The sequence below is a fragment of the Thunnus maccoyii genome, chromosome 4 (assembly GCF_910596095.1).
Source record: "Thunnus maccoyii chromosome 4, fThuMac1.1, whole genome shotgun sequence".
Taxonomy (NCBI): domain Eukaryota; kingdom Metazoa; phylum Chordata; class Actinopteri; order Scombriformes; family Scombridae; genus Thunnus; species Thunnus maccoyii.
Window position 1 is genome coordinate 18,311,589 of NC_056536.1, and position 25,402 is coordinate 18,336,990.

General features: G+C 41.2%; 2 protein-coding genes and 1 long non-coding RNA gene across 4 annotated transcripts; 1 reads left to right on the forward strand and 2 right to left on the reverse strand.

Moving 5' to 3' along the window:
• Positions 1-10,403: 10,403 nt before the first annotated feature.
• On the reverse strand, positions 10,404-11,783 carry LOC121895467 (adenosine receptor A1-like). Of its 2 annotated transcripts, none has more exons than XM_042408628.1 (3): positions 11,430-11,783; positions 10,836-11,303; positions 10,404-10,671 (listed from the first exon to the last, which is right to left on the reverse strand). In XM_042408628.1, the coding sequence occupies exons 1-3, from the start codon at positions 11,765-11,767 to the stop codon at positions 10,404-10,406; spliced, it is 1,074 nt and encodes a 357-aa protein (XP_042264562.1). In that variant the 5' UTR covers positions 11,768-11,783. The 2 variants fall into 2 exon arrangements, with proteins under 2 accessions (XP_042264562.1, XP_042264564.1); XM_042408630.1 differs by having other exon boundaries at positions 10,408-10,671; positions 10,840-11,303.
• Positions 11,784-12,346: 563 nt separating this feature from the next.
• On the forward strand, positions 12,347-14,283 carry LOC121895491. The gene is made up of 2 exons (XR_006095781.1): positions 12,347-12,435; positions 13,797-14,283. It is a non-coding gene; the product is annotated as an uncharacterized LOC121895491 (long non-coding RNA).
• A 4,249-nt stretch (positions 14,284-18,532) lies between these two features.
• On the reverse strand, positions 18,533-23,818 carry LOC121895473 (transcription factor Spi-B). The gene is made up of 6 exons (XM_042408638.1): positions 21,093-23,818; positions 20,868-20,902; positions 19,904-20,108; positions 19,679-19,797; positions 19,311-19,467; positions 18,533-19,140 (listed from the first exon to the last, which is right to left on the reverse strand). The coding sequence occupies exons 2-6, from the start codon at positions 20,886-20,888 to the stop codon at positions 18,833-18,835; spliced, it is 810 nt and encodes a 269-aa protein (XP_042264572.1). The 5' UTR covers positions 20,889-20,902; positions 21,093-23,818; the 3' UTR covers positions 18,533-18,832.
• Positions 23,819-25,402: the final 1,584 nt, after the last annotated feature.

The following is a 25,402-nucleotide window of genomic DNA, read 5'->3' on the forward strand; positions in this document are numbered from 1 at the left end:
CGATTTTCTAAATGTTAGTTAATAACGTGATGTTGACAGGATGAAAAAGGCGGAACTCAACTTGCGAGGGCAGTGCAGCACCCGGACAGTCTACAGCGTGCACACGCAAGAGTTATCTTGTAGTTCAACTTCAAAAAAGGCAAGCAATTAATTACTAAATAATTACCTTTGCGAGACGAACGTGAAGTATACTGTGAACTTTCTACGCCTTCACTCGGAGAGTAACATTGTACTACTTGAACTCCAGCAGTAACAAACGGGACCGGCTGACCAACACACACTGCAGCATTAAACAACTTAAACCAACTCTGAGGTGAAGAAAATACCTCGGTGCTCAGTCTGTTTCACCTCATAAACTCTGCGCCCGCTCAGTGTCTTGGACAGTGATGGCTTTCCCCAGAGCACTCCACCTCCCCCTCATCTTGTTATTCTCATACAGACAGGAGACTGTAAGCTGCTTTAAAATTAATTAAATCATTAATGGATGCAGTTAACTTTTTTAAAACGAAAAGGTGGTGGAACATTTGTCTTATCTGCCAGTTATGTTTCATATTGTATTTCAGTGGAATAAGGACACTAGTGAATAGTTTGTCACAGTATACTGGAGCAAGAGACTGAAAATAGTGCCTCCTTTTTTATTTATTCAATCAAGAGTTGATTCTGAAATGAATCGGACACCAAGAATTGGAATCGAATCGTGAGATTCCCAAATATTCACACCCCTAACGTAAAGTATATCGACATTACCATATTCCTGTGAATATTATTGCTTTTTTATATATGTACTACACCTAAGCATTGAAACAGAAGGCCCCTTTAGCAGGCCTGGATTTCTATTTCGAAACAATGTCCTGCATCTAGCATTTTATGAGTCTGTGTGTGCCTGTGTAAATATATCTGTACATACAAGCTCCTGCAAGCTCAACTAAGCTGCTCATGTTATTGATAGTAGGAGAAATAACACTGCAAGTGTGTCCCTGTGTGAACTGGGTGTGAGCACCAAAACACACTGTTATCAGACTCAGCTGTCACACTCAGTTAAAGAAAGACTAACATCACAACTGTGGCACAGCCTTTAAAAAGCTCTGCGTGATGTCTCGGGCAATGATTAACTTGTATTTTACATTAGATCCACTGCATGATGCTTCACTGTTGCTCATTATAAGTGCTGAAGGAATGCTGTAAACTACTGAATGGCTGCTGTGCATTCAGAGTACATCTGCCTCTACAACTGTACACTACAGTCTAGCTGTGACTATATTTGTCCTCCCCTCCTTCTCTCTCTTGCAAGGGGACAGGAGAATCAAGAGTTGGATGGCTGCCAAAAGAGGCCGGCCCGCCATGCAGCTGAAACTTTTACAAGCCAAGCAGGAAGAGACACAGGGAGCGATCGAAAAAGAAAAGGACGAAAAGAAAAAGTGAGAGAGACATCCGAGCTCCTTTCTCTGCCTCTCCCTGTCTCTCTCCTCTCTGTGTCTGTCTGTCTCTCCTCTTTTCTTATTCCTTGTTAAAGCCGTACTGTATTTGCCCGCCTTCGTTGGCAGGGGGTAAGTGTAGGGCTGGAGTAAGGGACGGGAGGGGAAGAGAGAAGTGGGGGGGACATTGGGTTCAGAGAGTTCAGCTGAGGAGAGAAATAAATTCATAAACAACAAAGGAGACGTGACGTCAGGTTGAGGGGCTGTCCAACCTGCTGGCTGAATCTGAGCCTCCATGGAAGAACCGGATTGTTCGTACCACATGTGTGTGGACTATTGTGGTCTGTTTTGTCTCCGCAGTGAGTGTTTGAGGACCGGTAGAACCCTCCAAAAATGTGTGTGTTTGTATGTGTGTGTATGTGTGTATGTATGTATGTTTGGTCACTTTGAGTACTCAATAATTCAGGTATTACAGTAACTGCCACGAGGAATTAACTGTTTCGCTTGACAAAGACAAAACAAGATTAGTTTTTTGCCCTCAAGTGGTTGCTGTAAGTTTTAAAAGAGAGGGAAAAGTGTTTGTTTGCAGTTTCATGGTAAAAAAAGTATTCGTTTTTTTTAAAGAATTATTCCCAGCATTTTTAAAAATGACGTCATTTCAGATGTGTGCTCTGTTTGGTTGGCTCTGCTTGGGATACCCGCTCAAACGCCAGTGATTGGTCCACAGTCAGGCTATAGAGAAGGTCGGCCATTTATGAACAGATGGATTTATGTTTTCTCTCCTAATGACTGAAGTCATCTAGAGGCGACTGCTCGCTGATCCAAGATCTGCATTGGTGTTCAAGTGTCTTGCTGGTGTGAGAAAGCAAAGGGAGACCTGGGAAAGATGCCAACGACTGAAAAAAAAAAAAAAAAAAGTGACATTCTCTGAAATATCCACCCTCCTCGCTCATTGATTCATTTAGCTGAACTCCCTCAAACCCCTCCCACTGAGGAGGGCTGATATTATCCCTGATGGAGGGAGAGGACGAATTGAGGGAAGGATGGAGGGAGACGCGGAGAAAAGCAGGCAGAATAAAGATGTCGAGAAAGACAGTAAGTCTCCCGGGACTCCTCTTTCAGGCAGGAGAACTTGACAACAAATGTCCATCAGTTTATAGAGTTCGGATCTCAAGCCAGTTTGGGCTTTTTTTTGATCTATTGATTGTCAAAATGTGGTAAGATGGAACAATATGGCAGAAGTGTTGAGATTTGCTTGTCTCTCTCGCCATCTGTCTGTTGCTGCAGGATAGTATAAGTACGGTACAAGGCGAGCGGTGTGTTTTGAATGTTAGATGATTAACATACAAATGCTCTGAGTACTCCCAGCTGCTGTCCCACTGTTTTGTGTCACTGTGTTGTCTGCTCACAACAATTTACACGTCCTCTCTGTCTTTTTCTTGTCTTTCTCTCTCACTCTCTTTCTTAACTCTTTTTTCTGACTCCTCCTCTTTCTGTTCCCCCTCTCTCTCTCTCTCTCTCTCTCTCTCTCTCTCTCTCGCTACAGCATGTCCCTCCCTTCCTCTTTCTGTGTCTCTACGCCCCCCCTCCTTTTTCTCTCCTTCCCTCTTGGCAGCAGTGCCAAAGTGGGCAGGCGGACCGAGGCAAACACAGCACAGGGCAGAGCAGAGGGCGATCCAAAGGCTGGCGAATTGATTATGTGTATGTTTGTGTTTTGAACTGTCCTGCATCTGTTTATTTGTGTGGTTGTCTCCGTTTTGGTCATACGCAACTGCAAGTAATGTGAGTCTATTGCGAGTGTGATTTGGAGCTCTTTTTTTTTCTTCTTGTTGTGCACTGTTTGATACTGTGGCTTGTGTGCGTTTTGTGTGTGTGTTATAGGGCTGTGTGTGAGCAGACGTCCCTCTGTCACCCCGTGTACGGACAGACGCACTCACGCCAGTAGGAGGGGATTGTGGGAAGGGGGTGTAGCTCTCAGAGGGTGTGCTCAACTCCTCTCTTTTCCCTTCTTCCCGCCATCACGGCCCTCTTCTCCTCCAGTCCTCCGGCCCGCCCGCCGCTCACATACAGGCTCCAGGTATTTTTCTTTTTTATCCTGCGACACCTCTTCCCATCTATTTCACTGGCCTATAATCTTTGTCCTCCACTTCCTTTCGCCCTATTCTCTGTCCTTCATCACGGTCTTCGTCCTGTAAACGTGTCTCCCGTCGTCGGTTGCCACGCCGCACTCCGCTCGCCGCCATTTTGGCTCGATGGACATAACAGGAGAAACTTTTCTGGGGCTCAGAGGGACACCTTGACTCCCTGCTGACCATCTCCTGTCTTTCGCTTCCTTCATCTCTTTCTCTCTTTCCCTGTCCCCCTCTTCCTCTCCCTCTCTGCTCCAGGACAGCAGGCTCTGACAGGGTGGTAAACAGTCTTTCTGTGGCTTTCCTTACTGAACAGGTGTCTCTTTGTAGACTGGAAGGAGGAAGGACAGGCCTCCTCGGTTACTTTCTGACCTCAGAGGGTTGACCGAGTCATAGAGCTGTTGTTGTGTTCAGGTCAGTATGAGTTTAGCTGCTGACCAGTGTCGACGGGTTGCACCCACAGGACAATTGAGACGCTTGGCAGGTCTCTTATCATCCCGAGCTGTTATGATAAGTAATATGAGGGTAATATTTACTTTGTTTCTCATTCCCCTCGCACACTGTTTGCACGTTCTTCCACCATGAAAACTCAGCTATGTGGCAGTTGTTTCACAGGAGCATGTGTGTGTGTGCGTGCGTGAGTTTTATCTCCCTGTGATCTTTAGGTGTGACAGTTTGTGAAAAGGTGGCAACTGTAATGTTTGTCTTGACACACTAGGTCATAGACTATTGTATATGATACTTTGCACTTCAGAGGAAACACAAGCAGAAATGAAACCGAGTTAGGTCAAACACAGACGACACTGTAAAGAAAAAGACAGATTGTTTACCAAAAATTGCAGTTTAATGTGCGTTTCCTTTAGTGTTTTTTTCGCACTTTATCAGTAAGGCTGTTGATTTACTATCACCAGTGTTACCTACCGTCGAAAACTCCCCCAAAAAAAGTAAAAATAAACCGCTGTATTTATCTGATTGATGTGTATCTTATGTAGCTGCAAGGAAATAAGCTAATTATTCATATTACACTGCGTATTTTGTTGAAAGTCTCATGTCAGAAACCAAAACGCCACTTAACCGAAGCAAAATATCATTGTTGCACTCTCCGTTTTAGACAAAACAGGATATGTAAATTCAACGACAACCGATTAGATTGTATAATCTACATTTAGAGAGAAAATTTAACACCGATTGAAATGATATGAAATATCAACATTTTGTATGTACAATTAGGAATGTAACCAGACTGCTTATTGTCAGTACTGTATCTTGATCTAAATAGGGATTGGTGTTAAGATGGCGCCTTCATGCCACGTGTTTAAGAAACAGAGAATATGGGCAGACCCTTTCAACATACCCCTCACAATTCGTGGGCTTACTACTCCCAATTCCTCAGCATTAGCCTCTGTCACTTCAGATTGCTCAGTTTTGGCATTAAGAGGCAAATTAATACATTAAAAAGATGAAAAAGTTTCTAAAAGACAATCTTTTTATGGATATAAACATGTGACAGTGATGAGAGGAAAATGTTAAGAAAGAAGAAGCTGGAAAAAAAAGAGAGAGAACAAGGGTTACAGAGACAGAAAGAGAGGTAGGGGTGGGAGAGCTCTTTCCCCGCCCCTCTCTTATCCTCAGATGAACTTATCGTGTTGCCTCATAATGTTTCTGAGTTTTTCTCCTAGAGGCAGTCAGGCTAACTTCCTGCATTCAGCCTCAACATAGCTGATTGGCTGATATCTCGGCTGACCGGCCGCTGTTTGCAGCAAGGCAACAGGAAGTTTCTCTTCTCATGCAGGAAGCTGCAGCTGTTTCGTCCTGACATACACCGCTTTGCACTCTTGCACACAGACTCTTTGTATACACGCAGACAAATATGCACGCACACCCGCTTTGAAAGGGCATACCTTTTAAAAGTGTGTTTTGGGTGTATATTCTGTGTGTACATGTGCATGTGTGGCCTGCTCTATGTGGCATCAGTGAATGCTATAACATGTGGGCGTGTAGCAACATGCCAGGCCAGGCATCTGAGCTATCAGAAACATTTGAAACCATGGTAACCACACATCTCATCAGCACATTAGCAAAAGCATAGACAAGTGGAAAAGAGGAGAAGGGATAGATGAAGAGGAGGAAAGAAATCCGTGATGTATATGGTCTTCATTCAGAGGTTTTATAAACACGCTGGAGAGTATAGCTGAACAATTCAGATATTGTCCTCTTTTTACTTTTATCAGCTAATAACTCACATTCTCTTGAAGTAGTACATTTATGTCGATATATAAAATGCATTCCTAATCTCGTGACGAATTAACCTGAGATGCTTATCTATAAATCTAAAAAACTGAAGATGTACAAAAGCAGAATGACTTGCCACCTTTTTAAAATACTGATTATTGAACTTAGCTTCACTTCTACTTGTGTATCTATGTTTGAAATGATTGTTGGACACTGTGATAGTCAACACAATGGCTCCTTTATACTCCTGCCTTATCTGGGTCATACTATCTTTTCATCAAGCACGTTGCCCGACATGTTTACCTTGCTCTTATGCCCGTGAGTCCAACATTTGTGTGCAAAACAGAGATGTTGATGGCAAAGGACTGAAAGTATTTCCATTTAATTAGCATTTAGTAAATCAGGATCAGATAGGTTGAGCTTTTTCCATGTGTACAGGTCAAGCAACTGTGCTGTGTCTACCAGTGTGTGGTTGCGTGTGAGTACGTGCATTTCTATATGCATGCTTACTTGTGAGCATGTGTCCTGTGTGTTTGCGGCCGATTAATGAGGATATACAGAACATCAGTGTAGGCACCGTGCCAAGTGGGCACGGAAGAGGCTCATCGCTCTCGTCCTTCGTCCTTTAATGTAGGAAACAGGCATTCCTCAGGGAATGGGGGAGATAAAAAAGCAGGTACGATAAAATCACCATAGCGCTGTGTAGAGGATAAGCCTACTTTCTCGTATCTGCCAGATGCCCGGACTCTCTGCAGTACGGCTGGACAAGAGTTAGACAAAACTGGCGCATCCGTTTGGATCTTTTCAACTGTAGGAATTCTTCTTTCTGCCATTTATTGTGTGGCATACTTCCTCTGCCAACACCAGCTCCCTTACCCCTCCTTCTCTTTGCCCACCATCACCACCTCCTTCCTCCCTCATTGAAATTCTGCCTGGTACACAGACACTGCCCATTCTTGGCACAGAGCTCAGAGAGAAAGCAAAGAGAGAGAGAGAGGGAGAAACACACAAGAACCTTTACCAATCGTCTGGTGCCCCCTCCGTTGTGTCTGTGCCAAGCATTCATCCCGTCTCGCGGACCAAGGGACCAGGCAGTCCAATAGGTATTTCCCTGCCTCTGCTTCCTGCGAAAAATCTGCTCCAATTCCGAGGAGTTTTGTTGGCAACTGAGTGTGCTGTGTGTGTTTGGGGATTTGCTAATTAATTTGTGTTTACGTCGTTTGCATTGGATGAGGAATAAATCCGACGAATGGTGCATCCTTTCACAGTGGGTGAGAGGAAGCTAAGGCCTATTGTTTCCATAGTGTTTTTCATCTTAATTTCCGCATGTTTTTTGATTTGTGAAAAATGGTGCGCTTTTTTTTTTCTTTTGGTATGTGTGTGTTTTGATAGCGCAGCAGATTTAGGTTGATGTTGGAATTTTGTAAAATCTGTATAATAATAAATGAGTAGTAATTCAATTTAGCGGCCATTTTGATTCCACAAAAGTGCAGAATAAGTAGATAGTTTGATCATAACAACTTGCCTTTTGTGTTTTGTAGGTGTTAGATATGTCTTTTTTAATTTTCTTGAAAGGCCTTCGTACTTGACAGTTGTGGCGATATAGAAAAACATATTGTGGTCGGTTACAGCAGAGCAGCGTTATCAGAGGGCAAATGAGGACAAGGTCCCTGTTTCTTGGCTTACACAGAATAGCGCTAATGTGAATTTACTACCATTGAGCCATAATTCTGCTGTGACAGATGCACAGACAGACTGTCTGATAGAAAGATGAGATTAACTAAATGGGCCACATTTCTTCCTTTTCTTGTCTTTTCTTCAGCTTCTGTCAGCTGCCCCACTGACTTGTGGCACTTTTATTTTCGAGCTGTTGACAGAGAAAATGATTTGCCCGAGAGGAGCCATGTGTGCCCCTTTTATGTGCCACAGACAAAGTCCACCATCACAGACAACAGCGCCCAATAGAGCTCACATGACTGACCGAGTTTGGCCTCAGTGTTTCCAAAACAGTCTGGAATTGTTCACGGAACAGGATGCCAATTTTTACAATTAACCCAGAAGCACAGAATTCCCCACAAGCATTTAATGTTTTCATTCGAGGCCAGGCTCAGATGTCCTGTTAAATCTTCATTAATTTGACCCATTTCCCCACAGTACACTATGTTATATCACTATTAGTCTGTTTCTCCCGAATACAGCGCCAGTCAGGGGACGATTCTTGGCAACCAAACAGAGCTTGTAGATCTGTCACTGGCATGGTGGCAGAGTTGGGCATCATGCCAACACACCCCCACCCCCCTACTGTCTGTCTGGTCTTCTGTAATCAGACTAGCAGGGTCTACTGCATGCTAACTATGGGCTGGTCTGGACCAAGTCTCTGGGGTCGGGGCTGTATGCTAATTTATGCAAGTAGCATACCTCCTAACCCTTTCTCTCTCTATTTGAGGCCCAGGTCTGGCATTAGTCTGGCACTCATTAACCCTTCAGTTGCTGCCATGTTAACCTGCTGGACCATCCTGACCTTTATACTGTAAAGGTTTAGCAGGATGAACAACGGGTTTCTTTGTGAAATGAATAAAAGTTTAAGAGACAAAAATACTTTCTGCTTGTACAGTGAGAGTGCCTTAGAGGTTTTTTTTATCAAACCAAAAATGTTGCTGGTATCAGTAAAATCACAGGGACATTTTCTCTGTGAACTTTCCAGCTGTCTGATAAGTAATGTTAGAGTTTCTCTCCCACTCAGTACCTGAGATAGTGTGCTGTCTGCGTCTGTTGGCTTCCTCTCCAAGCTTGGCACAAGATTGATTCTCCATCACTCTCAATAGAACAGCCGCTCTTCCTTCATCAAGAGACAGCAGACTCAGAAAAAAAACCCTGAAAGGTAGACCGTACAATGTTTTTAAGCAGACCTAAAATGGCCGATATGCAAGACGCCATTTTGTGTTTCCTTGTTTTGTTTTGGGGGGCAGAATCCCAGCCTTGTATTCAATCAGAGGCAGCTGGTGGCAGCCATATTTGCAGGCATCTGTGTGTGTACCTCCGTCTGAGAAGCAGCAGCCAGCCTACACAGGGATAGCCCACTGGAATGAGCTCAGTTTTTGGCAAAAACGGAAACGAATTCCTGGCACAGAGTCGAGCAGCTTTTTTTCTCTTTCGATCACATGCCAGAGTCTCAGGAAGCCAGTGAGTTGTTTGTTGGGCTTTCACACATTAGTGCTCTCACTTTTCGATGTCTGCTTACCGTTAAATTATTTGTCTTTGATTTATTTTAATGGAACGGATATCTCGAAGACATTCAGTGCCGCAACAAAAAAAGCTTGGTTGATTGGTGAGGATGTGCCAATAAGCCAAATCTCTGAGGCTCTTCTTTTGTTAAGGAGTGATAAACATTTCTTAAAATATTGGCAGTTTAAGACTTGTTGTTTTCAGCCATAAGTCGTGATTTTGAACCATTTCCAAGAACCGATTTAAACGACAACAAAGTCAGACAGGGATAAAACCAAAATACGATTACTCTCCTTTCTGCAGGGATTGAATTTGAACACATCGATCAAAAATGTCACGTAAATATACACTTCAAAATTGGCCATCCTTCACACCCTATCCAGTTTTATCTTGCATGTATTTTATAGAGAAGACTAGTTAATTAAGATAACCCTCTCTGTCTTTTCTTCTTTGTACCATTGCAGGAGTGTTACCTTTGTGGATCTTTGATGCTGAAGCAACGTGGATGCTGTCCTTGGGGCTGAGGTAGTAGATTGAATAGTTGTGGGGTTTTGTAACCTCTTTTTGAGATAACTATACAATCTACTGTCTTTCCCAAGGAGACAGCTGAGTCAGCCACTCACCGACTGTCATCTCCAGATGGGCAATCATGCCGTCCAGTCAAAACATACGCTTGCAGCAATCAACATAATGAATTGTGACAAGCAGTGTTTTTGCCAGAACAGGTTTATTAGGTGGGGTGTGTTTAATTTGGGCTCTGTCAGGGTGAGGTAGTAGGTTGTATAGTTTGGTGGGTGGGACCGCACCCTGCTCAGGTGATAACTATACAGTCTATTGCCTTCCCTGAGGGGCTCACTGAACACTCGTGAATATTCAACACACTGTCCCGTCTAAATATCACATTTATTATTCGATATTACAAAAAAAGGAGCAGGTACATACGTGCTGGAAAGGATTAGTGTTGAACTGATTGAACCTGTCGCATGACTAACCTAAAAATATGTACATGTCAATAAAGTCGTACTTGCCTCAAATCAGTTGTCCAAGATGTTGAGTTCTTGAAATTGTTTGTTAGTCGCCCAGTATGATTCTGATGGTTTCATGGTTTGTGTACAACAGCACCTTGAGTTTGTTAGTCTAGAGACCCCTCTAGTGGAGACACAGGAGATAGCTTTGACTAGAGGAAAGTTTGCAGAAAGGGGGTAGTCAACCGTATGCCATGGCACACCAAGAGTGTGCAGGTTTTAATTCAAAGCAAACACTACAAGTATGGTTTTCACAAATTCAAACACTCACTGGGTGCCTGCATTTCCTCAGCCTTACATGGTTATATGTAATAAAGCATTAAATGACTGTTTGATTGTGTGAGTGTGGAAAACATTTGACACAATTTCCCATGAACTCAAATCTCAAACATCCTTGACTTAAAACGTCCGTGTGGATCTTTGTTTTGTGGTGTTATGGTGTAGCCCTCCCTCCTGATCCACACGTCTCTGTATGATTGGTTCGGTGGCCTGTACTTGATCGGCGAACTTGCTTGTCCCCATGGCAACTGTTTAGCCTCATCAGGAAGCGACTCCATATTTGACTGTAGGCCTGTTGGATTTTTGGGATGCGGTAAGCATAGACTACGGGGTTGACAGCTGAGTTGGCATGAGACAGAAGAATACCTGGAAAATTTGGATGTGTTACTGTTAGACTTATATTCACTGTAACTGAAATTGCAAAATACATATAAAAAAAATCATAAGAATGGAGCAACTATGCAAACCAATCTTTAAACATAAAAACAAATAACTGCAGAATATGTAAGGAGAAGAAAAGCTACAGTCACCTGCCTGTGTATAGTGTCCCCTGCGTGACAGCTTGAGGACCATGAAACAGCAGCAGACAGTTCATCAGGTGCAGAGGAATCCAGCAGCTGGCAAACAAAATGAGAACCAGAGCCAGGGAGCAGGCCAGCCTCCTCTCCCTGAGCAGAGAGGCCTGGGCTTGAGGACTGCTGTCCTTTAGACGGCCCTGCAGGCTCCAGAAGATTCGCATGTAGAGGAGGGTCATGACCAGCAGGGGCGCCATGACACATCCCAGGAAGTTGAAGTAAACCATGAAAGGAAGGGAGATAACAGAGAGGAAGGTGCAGGATGGAGAAATGAAGGAAGAGGAAGATGTATTTGTGGAATCAGATGGTAGAGTGGAGTAGTTGTGCCAGCCAAACAGTGGGGTGAACCCCAGCAGACAGGAAAGTATCCAGCACACAGACACTGCCAAACATGTTCGCTTCTGTGTGGCCATTGCTTTGTATCTGAGGATGAGTGATTAAGAAGAAAGAGGGAATGAAAGAAGATTATTTCAACAAAACAAGTGAGGATGTGTTGTATATTGCTTTTCTTCCTGTAAACAAGTGTTTCATAGTGAGTGCATGGCTCACCTGTGCGGCGTGTGTAACCGAAGGTATCGATCAACAGCGATAGCTAGCAGGGACAGCACAGAGGCCTGCGTCAGCACGAGGACGACACAGCTGAGAAACAGGCACAGGTCAGGGGTCAGATTCACCCAGCCATCCAACAGTACAGCCAGGGGCACTGCGGCCACACCCACCAGGAAGTCTGCCACTGCCAAGGAAACCAGGAAGCAGAACGTTGGCTCCCGAAGGGAATCCCGTATGCCGACACACACTGCACACACGACCAATGTATTGCCAAGGCTACAGGCCGCAGCAATCAGCACTTCTAGTACTGTGTAAGCCACCCAACTCCATTCAGCCATCACTGATGATGGGGACCAGAGACGACAGAGAAACTACAAAGTTTGATAGCACAGGTGTCCTTGAAGGTTGTGGACAGGTGTAATGGATTCCACAGTGAGGTCCAACATAATCCTTGTGTCTGTTGTTCAGATACCGTATTGCTGCTTTCAGCCTGTGGCTTCAAATGACCAGAAAAGCATTGAGCAGATGCTTTTTATATGCAAACATGCATGCGCCTCTGTGCACACACAACAACAGGCGTGCACTCCATGGAGACACCATCTGTTTTTCATTAGCTAGTGAAACTCCCCTCCTCACCCTAATAAATATGCCTCAGTAGCCTCGGTTGAAGGCTTCTGGAGGAGCCATGTCACATTTTTCACACAACAGGTGTGTTTGGTATTGTCAGTGGTGGAAGAAGTACTTAATAAAGTAACTTTAAATAACAATCTTGAAGATTTTCATTTAAATAAATGTCTATTAAGTATGGAGCCCTCAAATTACGAATCCATGCCCACAGATTTGTAAACTGTACCCTCGAATTACACATCCATGCCCACGGATTTGTAAACCATGCTCTCTCATTACGAATCCATGCCCATGGGTTTGGGCGGAACCAGTGCTGGGGATTTTCAAAGTAAACGCATCAAGTTTTTTGGAGACACATTGAGCCGCTGCAGCCATTTAAGTGAGTCAATTTTATGTGTTTGTGGTCTTGTTGTGTGCATGACTTTATTGAGTTAACCTCTACAACCAAACACCGTTTAAATTGTTTACTTGCCCATCAGCGTAGCTAACTGTTAGCAGAAGATAATCAATGCTAGCAATGCTAATTGTTTTGTAGGTAAACTAGCTAGCTGTTGTGGCTAACAAATTGCTGTTGTATGCTAACGTTACTTTATTATTATCAACTGTTTTTCACCTCATTTGGATATTTGCTCATCTTAGTCTATGTGAAATGTCTACACTTATGATAGAAGTGAGTTAACCAGACCCTCTCCCCTATATATGTAAGGATTAGGGGTGTTTTGAAATGCATTTTTAATTTATGAAGTTATAGTGTGGTCTTTACGGAAGAGGATTAGGGCCATATCTGAAACATTTATTTGAGTTCAGAGTTTAAAATCTGACTTAAATCTCAGAACTCTATTAAATTTTTTATGTGGCCCTAATCTTCCGTAGGTCTTTGTGTTCACAAATGTCTATATTACCCGCACTGTTTGTGCATGCAGACTACAAAGTAAATAAATGTTCTAAATAATATAATAAATGTCATGTGTCCCTATTGGACAGGTGTGGGTCCACCATGGGTAGGCGGATGTATAAATTCACCCTATGACTGCACCAGAGTAAATAGCCTGGGGGAAACTAGAAGCTGGTAAATGGAGAGCAGAGTCTGTCATTTAGACAGTAACATATTTAGGTTGTTTTGGCTGCAGCACATTTGATTTGAAATTAAACAATGACTGAAACAAAAGTGCTGACTTGGTTTTAAGTGGTTTTATTGTGTTCACATCCATACCAGGTGAACAGTGAAGCACCTGCAGCCCCCTTTTTTTAGGTAGTCTGCCACTTTTAGGACAATGCCGGAGGAGGACAATCCTAAATATACAGCAAATGCAGCCAGGGAGTTTTTTATGACTCAGCAGTGGGATGTTCTCGACTGGCATTGTCATTCACCTGACCTCAGTCCAGCTGAGCAGGTGTACCACTCCCTGAAAAACAGACCAAAGGCAAAAGTCCAGTTTGCAGTTCAGGTCTGGCAGAGAGGGAAGATATAAGTGTCCTCAGGGATCACAGACTTCAGACAGTCAATGACTGAAAATAGTTTGACACCAAATATTATATATCATGACTTAAGTTTTTTTTAATTGGTCAAATGATCTTTGGTTCACTAAAATTGGAAAACTTTAGTTAAAAGTAAAAACTAAAGCTACAATTCCTACACTGTTCATCAGTGGATGTAAACACCATCAAAGTAAAGAGGAAAGATTAACCTCATAGTCATTTATTTTCTTTATCTAAGCAAAACATTTTCTTTTATTACAGAGTTTCCAGAGGACCAGAGTGGAGAGCTTGTAAGACACCAGGGAAGACAGCTGTGGATGGAGTGTTGCTCATCTGGAATGCTTTTGCTGGGGTTTCATATCTGCTGTCTGAGTCTCTAACTGTACCTACCAAGACTGGCTTTCACAGTGAAACATATACTCACCAAGCACTTTATTAGGAACACCTGTACAATCTAATGTAATCCTATACAACAGCTCTGTCTTAAATTCTTCTATGAAGCCTATACATATTCTGTCCAACCTGAGGGTGTGGACAAAATATTAGGAACTCTTTTCTATATAATGCACTCCAGCACACCACCCACTGCAAATTTAATTGAATTTAAGCACTCTCCTTACATTTTATGGATGATTAGAAGAGATGGTCAATCTTTATACAGTTGATGTACAAATGTATTAATTATTCATCGTCTTGTTTTTGTCATATGACCTCTGTCTTCTTCAAGATAAATACAAGGTGTACTCTCTCTTTGTTGTTGAAATTTTCATCCACTTTTTCTTGCTGATGGGCTAAGCACTTCAGTAGCTTGTAATAGTCACTACTTAAGTGTTTTGTGACTTCACCATCCTATAGATAGTGACAAAGGGAATGTCCTCATATACTTATATGAAATTTGAGGAATTTTAAACATTGAATATAATCTACAACCTCTGATTGGATGTAAGGCTTAATCCTGATTCTAAAAGATTCATTACGGTAAGATGTTCTGGTAGAAGGCTAAGGCTGGTGATATTTAATTTACTGGAAGTGAAATGTGGCAAAGAGCCCAAATTCAGACTTACTTAAAGGGAAACTTTGGTATTTTTCAACCTGGACCATATTTTCCTTCTTTTTGTGTCTAAGTGACTAATGGGGAAGCAATTTTTGAAATTGGTCCAGTATTGAGCGAGAGCGCTGCAGCCAGTAGCTGCGAAATGGACTGCAATGTCATCCAACGAAGGAATTGCACACTGTCATTCTATGTCCACTAAAAGTGCTTGTTTTTGCCACTGACATGCTCAGACTGTTATTATAAGTGTTTGGTAACTTTATGGAAAGGACCATACAGAGAAATAAAACATTTTTCTTTACCTTTCGCTAGTCTGATTGTTGTGTCTAAGTCTCGCCCAAGGAGAAGTCTCATTCTGATATCTCGCAAGAGTTGAGTTGTTTTCAAAATCAGCTAAATATTCAGCCATGACAGAGTTGGAGAGAGGAGTGCCTGGAGGAGTTTGTTGTGTTGGAGTGCAGAAAGCGTAGCTTAGTTTTATCTAAAAGATCAAAGTCATGGCTGCATGCAGCAGATAATGCCAATGTCAACTTTGGAACACACCACTTTGTTTACCAGTTATTGAGCAGTGCCAATAATCAGCTGTCAGTGGATATTGAGTCAATTGTTTCAAAGACCTGCAGCCACTTGTCAGTATCTACTTCCCGAAGAGTGGAACTTCATGCATTTTTTGCCTTTGTTGACACTGAGTGGCATGATATTCTGCATCATGTTTGTACACGATAGCTCTCTCTTCATTCAGCTCTCGATTGTCTCCTGCAAAGCTCTTACTTCATACTTCAGGTCCCTTGCAGTGACCTGTCCTGTGGCACTGAAGATGATTTTTGAGAATGAAGGAAAAACTGGAGCTGCTGAGATTTATCTGTGCTTTTTCCACAACGCAGGGTCTGTTTTTGACCAACCTGTAAAAAAGCTGGAGGAAACAAAGCTCTGCAACACAAATGTTAACAAGGAAATCTGAAAGTTCAAAATAAAGATTCTTCAGTGGAAACAGGTTTTATGACTCTGTCATTGCATACATTGACAAGTGGTTTGATTTCTCACCAGAAAACGTTATGGTGAAACTAAAACCGATTGGCCTCTATGAGGAGCTTTATTCACTGACCTGGAACAGGGGGTGGCTGTCTTCAAAATGACAGAAAGCAAGGCAAGTTTATTTGTGTAGCAACAAGGCTACACAAAAAGTTCAAAACACAAAAAGTGCTTTACATAAAACATCAAAGGCATTAAGACAAAGTACAAAAGAAACACACTATAAAAGGACATTTAAATATAATTAAAGTTATTAAAGAGTTAAGAGTATAGAAAATAAAAAAATAAGCTAAAATAGAATAAGACAGATAAAATACAATAATAAAAGTTATACCACAGTGCAAGAAATGAAACAAAAATCTCAAATTTGATTTAATAAAAGGCAGCGGCAAACAGAAAAGCCTTCAGCCTTGATTTAAAAGAATCGAGACAGTCAGTATGGACCAACTCTATGAAGAGTTCTGTGCTAGGTGGGAGGGGATGAAGAAAGCCGGACAGGATACCACAAAATCTACCAGTAAGATGTGGGTGGCAGTTTTCCAAAAAATAGGGAAAGCCAACTTGATCAACATGTTCAAGACTGTGGCATTTGTCTTCAGTGTGCCAGGCTCATGCCTTTGTAGAGAGGATTTTCTCTCTGATGACCATTAAATGGTAAGACTCAAGAAACAGATGCAGCACAGAGCTGATCAAAAATGAACTTCAAATATCCGTGAACTGTGCCTTGTCATGTCATGTTCTCTCTGGCTGTGCAAAAGGACAAAGGACTGCTTGAATCAGTCAAGAGCAGCAAAAAATATCCATGGAAAAAGTAGACTTGGTGAGTCATATCCCTATTTTCAGCTTTTGCGCTTGATTTTTTTTTTTTTTAAAGCCATGGACTAAATTAAATATACACATTTTTTGCCTCTACTTGAACAAGAATATATAAGTACACAGTATATTCACACATCACCATACCCACACCACCGGGGAACGCCACCATTTGGCCCTTATTTGGTAGTGAGAAAGTTGGCAACCCTCGGATCAGGGTAACTGTCTTACTCCTTACTTAATGTACCAGACTCAACATGCTATGCAACTAATATATTGTTAAAATTCAAATTTCTTAGCATCTTATCACTTATTGTAACACACTTAAAATACTTTAAATCTTACTTCTGGTAATTTACTGTGAATTGTATTTAGCTGGTAGTTTCCCCCTAGCTGTTTCCAGGTTACCCTGGTGCAGTCTTAGGGTGAGTTTATGCATCAGCCTACCAATGGAGGTCCCACACCTGTCAAATAGGTGCACATGACATTTATTATATTATTTAGAACATTTATTTACTTTGTAGTTGTCTTTACTTTATAGTCTGCATGCACAAACACATTACTGGAAATATACACATTTGTGAGCACAAAGACCACACTAGAGCTTAATAAACCAAAAATGCATGTCAAAACATCCCTAATCCTTACATATATGACTGAAGAAGGTTCAGGTTCTACTATAAATGTATGTAGACATCTCACACAGACTAAGGTGAGCAAATATCCAAATGAGGTGCAAAACAGCTGATAATAAATGAGTAACAGCATACAACTGCAATGTGTTAGATACACATTGCAGTTGTATGCTATAGAACAGCTAGCTAGTTTACTTACAAAACAACATGGATTCATAATCGAAGGCATGGATTATGAATCCAAGGACACGATTTATAAATCGTGTGCACAGCTTTGTAAACCAAGAGTACAGATTTACAAATGGATCTTTTCTTTTTCTCAGCTGACCCCAGGAGGGCTCTGTAGTTAAGTCATTATCTATAGCCGAATGAGGTAACACAATGGTGATTGAACCTGTGGCCCGCTGATGAAAGCCCTTGAATTTTCAGTATTACAAACTGAGTGTCGGTGGCGACATTCCTGGGGAAAATCACAAACAGCACAGAGATTAGTGACATGTTTATTATCACCCAGCAGTGGTTGGTCCGCCAGAGAGGGTAGGCGGAGCTAGTACAACAGACTCGCTCTTCAACTCACTTGTGTGTGAAGTGGCGTACTGCCAACTGACTGACGTCACACAGACAACACTGTTTGGATCTCTGGGAAGTGAGGTTCAAAAACACATCTGCAATTACCACTTATCGCCATAGGTGCCGCCAAAGAGAACGAAAAGGAGATCTTTGAGATTGTTACTTTAATTATGTAAAGGTAGCAAAATCACAATATAGAAATACTCAATTGCAAGTAAAGCGAAATGTACTTAAAATATCAAAAGTAAAAGTACTCATTAGGCAGTAAGTCCCCTTCCAGAGTGTCATATAATACTTTGTATTATATTTTTTGGAATATTACCAATGTATTAATATGTAAGCAGCATTTTAATGTTACTCTAATTTAAACTACTTTATATACTGTTTGTGTGGGTTTGATCTATAACAATGCATCACATTCTTTAAGCTAATCTTTAAAAAAATTACCAAGTTTAACTACCACTGTCAAATAAATGCAATGGAGGAAAAAACACTATTCCCCTCTGAAATAGTATAATGTAGAATTGAAATACTCAAAATATGTCACAATTGAATATAGGTAGAGAGCGTGACAAAATGTATGTAATTATTACCCCCCAACTTCAACAACTTCACAAAAAGAAAGTAATACGAAACATCGATGTGTTCAGCATGTGTGAGTGTTCTGTTACTGTGTGCCAGGGGACTTTTTAGATGTTACTGATTAACAGGTCTGTTTTTAGTGGCGGTTTTTCACTGCATGCTTACTTTGCATACAATTTTGGCTATGGGTGTGAGCTTGTACGTGTCTGTGTATGTCTGTGTTTGCTTTATTTTATAAAAAAACATTTGTGTCTGCTTGGCCGATATGCACTACACAGTATGTATGTTCACATAGATAGAGAGATAGACAAATATACCAGGTATTCTGAAAATATTTTAATTTTTATTTCTTTTACACTTTTATGTTGAGTTTAAGTTCTACTTATAAAGTAGATATTATGTAACAACCTTTTAGATTTACATATTGTTTAATGCCAGCTGATTTCACACATTGAGCTGTGAACTACAATGTTTCATCTTCTGACTTTTCAAATACTTGGTATTCATTTGCTTCTACATACCATAGAAACAGAATCAGCAGAATCAGCTTTCTCAGAATATCCATTGTGCTTATTCTCTTTCTATGCTTATGTACACACTCTCCATCATGCCGCCTACACTGTATTAGAGTCTCCTTGTAGTCCTCTCAAGGTCTTCTCGTCAAACCGGTAAGTGAGTTTTCTCTTCACCTTCTGAATCTCGCCAGTGCGGGAGTAATTCCTCAGTGCCCGTGCCATCTTCTGATAGGTCATAGTCTTGCGATTGCCCTTGCGGCGGCCCCACATCTGTGCCAGTTGCTCCTTGTTTTGGGATGAAAACTGGAACGTCCCAGAGGACGAATGCACCCACCAGATGCAGCTTCGCATCGATGGCGTCTGGAGCATCTCGAACAGGAACTGGAACAACCGCTCTTTTCTCTTTCCTGCCAAGGAGGAAGGGGATGTAAGTACACTTATGAGGGGACAGTATGTGTGTGGGAACATGCATGTCTTTAACATCTAAGCAGAGAGCTTTACACTACGTACAGGTGTGACTAGATTGGTTGAAGTTTGAGAGTTTTGTTGTAAAAAGTGCATGTGTGTGTGTGTATACCTGAGAGTGGGGCAAGAGGCAGGGAGTCCATGTTATTTCCATCTACCCTGTCAGAAGATGGAGACGGGGAATCATGGTATTCCTGGTACTGGGAGCTGCTGGACTGGGAGTCTGAGTCGATATATGCTGGTGCCTTGAAGGGATACACATTGTGGTCCTGGAGCAAACACATATAAAAACATATTAATAATTCACAGGTTCAACCATTCTATTAAATTATTAATAAAGTCAATCAACTGTCTTATTTTAGTCTCAGTTCAGCCTCAATATGATGAAAGGTGTCACATCCACCGCTGCAGTGTTCAGCCATAAAAGAGGTGATTAAGCTGTAATTTACTAAACGATTAAGGTGAGGTCCTTGAACTCACCCATTGGTTGTCATGTCGACTAGACCAGGCTGTAGGCGGGCCTTGCTCTTCATATTCCTCATTTGGAGTGTTAGGGCCATAGTGCCACTCATAAGGATGCTGACCTGTACAGCTATTCACTGTGCAGATACAGACATAAGAAACAGTCAGACTAAAAATATAGAAACATACAGAAACACACACACTCCATCATCTGCATATGATCCTTTCCATCCCCACACTCACCTGTGATCTTGGTACCCTGGTGGGTGGGTGTGTGCATTTGCTGCGCCATTGTGGTCGGTGGCGGGTGTGCAGGCTGAACCTCCAGCAAATGCTCCTGCAGGTACTCCTCAATGACCTCCAGGTCTACCTCAGGGCAGGAGGGGGGAGCCGCTCCGCTCCAGGCCGCCCGACCTCCACTCAGCCTGATTTCAGTCACATAAGCCATCTGACAGAGACAGAGAAGGACAGTAGCTTTCAGAAATCACACACACTCTGTTTTTTTACCAGGGGGTTGTTGATGTGTGATGCTGACAGAGACAAAAACACTTGCATTGCGTGATGGCTGGCATTTGTCTCATGTCAGTCATAGCCTGAGGTGTTGTTATTATCAGACCGAACACCCGCTGTTTTTTCTTTTCTTTTTTCATGATAACCCATTGTTGTTTTGTTGTGGAGCACTTTAGTGCTGTGGTGCATCACACAGTAAGTCATTTTGTTCTGAGATCTGAAGATCAAGGATGCAATTTTTCAATTTGTTCATTTTAAGTGAGCTGTGAATTGTCGATAAATCATCCTTTTTTTCTTCTTCTTTTTTTTTTTACATGATATTAAACATCAGAAATTATTCTTTTTATATGACTAATTCTGTCCATCTAGGGTATAACATATATTTGTCAAACTTGGAAATGAGCCAAGCACCAACACTGTGACCATGTGTGTTTTAGTTTGACTGGCAAATTTATGCAAGTGTTTGTGTCCTCACCAGCCAGATAACATTCTGGTAACAGTGGTTTGTAGTTGAGCTGCTATTCTTACAAACAACCTTTTATATTTATCCTACAGACATCGGTTACACTTCATAAGATATTTTTGAGCACTCTATTACTGGAACATTCAGTTGTATGAATACAAACACACTTTTCTTTGTCATTCATGGACTAACCTGAATCAAAAACATGCTAATTAAAAATAACATCAGACTCACCGTCTCCATTTCTGCCAACATACTTAAAGGACAGTCTGAGGGGAGAAAACACCATCATGAGACACCCGAATCAATGCTCATAATTCACACCGTGAACAGAGAAGTGAAAGAACCTGACACACATACTTCTCTAACTTGTCAAAGACAGACAGAGTCAGATGACAGCAAACCGACAAAAGACTACGTCAGAAGCTGAATGAATGAGAACAAAGAGGAAAGCAGTACCTTGTCAAGTCAGAGGTGTACTCCTGCGTCTGGTACAGAGAAGTAGTATCCACAGGCAGCGGAGGGTGGAGGCATGAGAACGTGAAGGCTCACCTGTATGATGCTCCACCTGGGTGTCACCTCTCTTATAGTCTTTGCCAGCATACCCTCCTACCCCCATGTCTCTTTGGCCAAGCCCCAAAGTGTGAAGTGGGAGTGGTTTACAAATAAGGGCTAATTCTGGCTGCCTCCTATTGTCTTTCTCCCTGTAATATAATGTGATATATTTTCATTATTATTATTCTACTCTAATTATCTCCATGTCTTTATTTTTCTGACACAAACACACAGACCTGTTTAATAGCAGGGTTTTGGGCAAAAAGGTGAAATATTATGTCCTTTTTCATGGTAGATTGTTTCTCTATTTTATACAACAGTTAGAGGTTTAATGAGTTTTTTTTTTTTTTTTTTTTTTTTTTTTTTAGCTTTTTAAGTTTTATTTCATGGCACCATGGAAGGTAATCATGTGGCTTTATAGTTTTTCTTTATAGTCACTTATTGTACGCAGACAGACTGAACAATGGGATGATGAATGAGCATAGAAAATAGAGCTAAAAGTTGGGGGAAGATAGGACTAGAGAGTGAGGGTAATAAGTGTGGGAGAAATGTTAATTCCTATATAAGTTTTGAGGAATGATTGATGACACTTGCTTCTACACGTTTTTTTTTTTCACCTGTATCCCAAAATCCGGCTTGATGTACCACCTATTTATCCTTACTCATTTGTTGTCTTTGTTTCTGTACTCTCAGGATTTTTTCCCATGTTCCAGTTTTATGGTGATATATTGGTGTGTGATATCTGAAAATGACTTAGTGGGAAATGTGTTTATTTTCATGTGGGCTGAACGCTACTCAATAAGGAAATGTTAAACGGTACCAACTGAGGAGCAGGTTTATGACAAGAATAACATTTTTGCAGCTTAAACAGACAGTTTTATAGCAGACTTATTCATCATCAACTCAGTGTGCCACGCCATGTTCTGACTCATAGATAATCAATATTTCTAGAACAGTATTATAGAAATGGCTTACTAAATACATAGAAAGAGAATAAAAGTCATTTATTGTAACTCTCCCTCAAAAATCTTCCCAGACTCAATGCTAAAAACACATTTGTGATTCTTATATACAGTATTTTTAAAAATGTAAAGGTCACATTAAAACGACATTGTTCTTCATAAACTGTTGTGGGGAAGTGAGCAGTCTCAAGTGTTACGTCACCCAAAGTCAGGAACACATGATTTCATTCATAGTTCAAGTATTTCAAGTGAGTATGTTCCCTTTTATTGTTGTTACTTGTGTTATTGTTTCAGACGTGGTTTCCAGTACACTACTGGCAGTACAACATGTGTCTTTTTTGCAGGGTGTGTGTGTAGTTGAGGGATTTCCCTTTCTAGGTCTGAGACACGCAGTCTCTGATAGTGAGAAAATGTACTGTAGTACTAGAAATACATAGGGCCAGCAGAGATACTATAGTGGCATTTGAAGTATAACAACCAACACAGGGGTTTGAAGTTAAATGCCACAGTAAACTTATTCTGAAATTGTTACAGAACTGGAAAAAGCCTGGATGCTTCATCAGTGGCTAAATTTACTTTCCACTCAACCACCACTCCTATTTAAACAATTTTCTCCAGATGAGAGTGCATATTGTTGTCAGTAAAACTATGAAAACTGATGGTGAGAACTGTCAGACTCCTGTACACTGGTCCTCCCTACGTGGAGTTAATCACATTATTGTGTGTTCTTGTGAGTTTTCTCAAACATTCCAAAGACATGCAAGTCAGCAGCCGTTTCACCAAAGGTGCAAAATGAAAGCTGCTATTTGCAAGATGAGATCATTTCCTCTCCAGTTCATTTTGACATGTTTAACTAAAAGAAAAACCACATCCGTAATCCACACATGAGAATATGAGAATACTGCAGAACTCACAAACTTATCTGCAATTTGCAAGTGACAATTATTTGTGAAATTGGGCATTAGCACAATTTGCAATCTGTGTGTAAACAGTGCTCGCAAATCGCTTTTGTGAAACAGGACCCAGGTCAACTGTATACTCTAACTGGTCATAGCCTGAACAGGAATGTCAGGGAATCTGTGGATTAACACTGTGATGGGCTGGTAACCAGCCTAGGGTATTTCCCTGCAGTGCATGTTGTGATGGTAATGTAAATGTTGACTGACATTTGAAGAAAGAAGAAATGAAACAATGAATATAATTAAAAATGCCTTTGACACAGGTATTTACAGTATTGCCTGATAAGCAGTGTCAAGATAAATCCAAATGCAGCGCCAGTAGTCTGTGACCTCCTCGGACAGATGATATATGAAGCACATGTACCGTAATGGGAGAGGCCGTGGGTATTTACACCCTGCTTTTTATACCTAAGCTATCATCTCAAGATGATAAAAATTCAAACTCTGCTTACAGGAATGGTATCGATAACTTTACCGCTTGTCAAGGTTTAGTGTAGAAATTCATCACCATGAAATATTACCACAGGCCCAACATTGTAAGCATATTAGCTTAGCATAAAAGGGGTCGTGGAAGGTCAATATATCAAAGTGTATCAGCAATTACTTGTTTGGTTTCCAGACTTTAAAGAGGACATGTCATGCACATTTCCAGGTCTGTATTTTTATTCTGGGACTCCTTATTTATCTTACATTGGCTCTTTATGCAGCCCCTCAGTTCAGCCTCTGTCTGAGACAGGCTGTTTTAGTTTTTTAGTCTCTTTAAGGCCCCCCTTCCAATAAGCCCACTCTGTTCTGATTGGCCAGCTCCCGGAAGCTGCCCCTTGGGAGACTTCCACCAGCTCCGAAGGCTACGTAAACAAACAACGGTGGTCAGATTTTGATTATTTTTGTTGTTCTTTACTCAATATATAAAGACAACACAAACAGCCTGTGGAACAACCTTAGCAACAAAGACTATGGAACAGTCATGTGTGAATGATCTGACGTCAGTTTGATGGGGAAGTAGAGGTGACATTGTGAACGGAGCATTAAGAGTAGGCTGTAGCCCTGACTTTTGACTTGAAGGCGGCATTTTTACACACATTCACCTCAAATTTCGGAACCTTGACATCTGACATTATAATAGTATATAAATGACAGAAAATCACAAAAAGCATGATATGTCGCTTTAGGAGAACATTTGAGTAAATGTCTAATGTATATATGTACACAGTTTTTGTGCCACTGAATATTGTATATTTCTTCCTTTCTGGTTCTGGACTGTAATTTTCTACCTATAAAAAAGTGTACACATGTACATGCACTTGTGCATCCAGTCATACATGCGTACTGTGTGAAACTCTCAGACAATTGATTGAATGAGTGCAGCAGCTGAGCCAATAGTGCCAATGATTGTCCACGGTGTGATAGGCTGACCATCTGGGATATGCAGTCTTAAGGAACTACTCTCTCTCTCTCTCTCTCACACACACACACACGCACACACAGACACAGATACACACTCAAACACATATACATTACACATGTTCAAAAGAGTCATCCACTGTGAAAGGTTCTAGCTTTTCTTGCATGCACATAGCACAGTTTTGTGTTCTCTGTGCATGTGCAGGTATCAGATTAGAATTATTATACAAACATTTTGCTAAATCTGATCATGAAATGACTGCATAACAGAAGTTGTTTGTTTATGTGATTTTATAGTGCACTGGGGTTTTAATTGCAGTCAGAAACCTGTTTAGCAAGGTGGAGAAATAGTTTCCGGGAAATATCAGGAGTTTACCGTACTTGATGTACATGACATCATACACCGTTTTAACCCTCAGAATACTAACTGTAAATACTGTATGCTCCATACACATGCAAATTTGAATATACCTCAGGTAACAAGTCAAACCGCACAGTAGACCATAATCTTTATGATGTGCTAACACATCAGTGAGAGCACCTAATATTTGCTTACACTGCAAAAGTTGGATAAATATAATTCACTTCAAGGTCCATCTTCCATATCCCCAGTCTGTAACATAATTCTCTTTTATGAGCCTTCACTATCAGGACTCAGTGATGCAAACATCACAGCCATTACAGATTTGTGTTTTAATTTGAAACTGACATCATGCAAAATATATATTATTGTAGGCATACTGTAAAGGATACAATAGGACAGGACAGGTGCCCAAATGAACAAAGATACAGGTTTTTCTTGCTGTAATCATTTCTCCTGTTCATATTGGCTGTTAAAAGAAATCTTAATCCTAACACGCTTTCAATGTAAATGATGGGGGACAAAATT

Coding starts and splice junctions, on each gene's coding strand:
- LOC121895467 (XM_042408628.1), bottom strand. CDS start 11,767: ATGGCTGAATGGAGTTGGGTGGCTTACACAGTACTAGAAGTGCTGATT. Junction 11,304..11,429: donor CGGTTACACACGCCGCACAG/GTGAGCCATGCA, acceptor ACTCATCCTCAG/ATACAAAGCAATGGCCACAC. Junction 10,672..10,835: donor GGGACACTATACACAGGCAG/GTGACTGTAGCT, acceptor CAAATTTTCCAG/GTATTCTTCTGTCTCATGCC.
- LOC121895473 (XM_042408638.1), bottom strand. CDS start 20,888: ATGTTGGCAGAAATGGAGACG. Junction 19,798..19,903: donor CCAGGGTACCAAGATCACAG/GTGAGTGTGGGG, acceptor GTATCTGCACAG/TGAATAGCTGTACAGGTCAG. Junction 19,141..19,310: donor GCCTCTTGCCCCACTCTCAG/GTATACACACAC, acceptor CCTCCTTGGCAG/GAAAGAGAAAAGAGCGGTTG.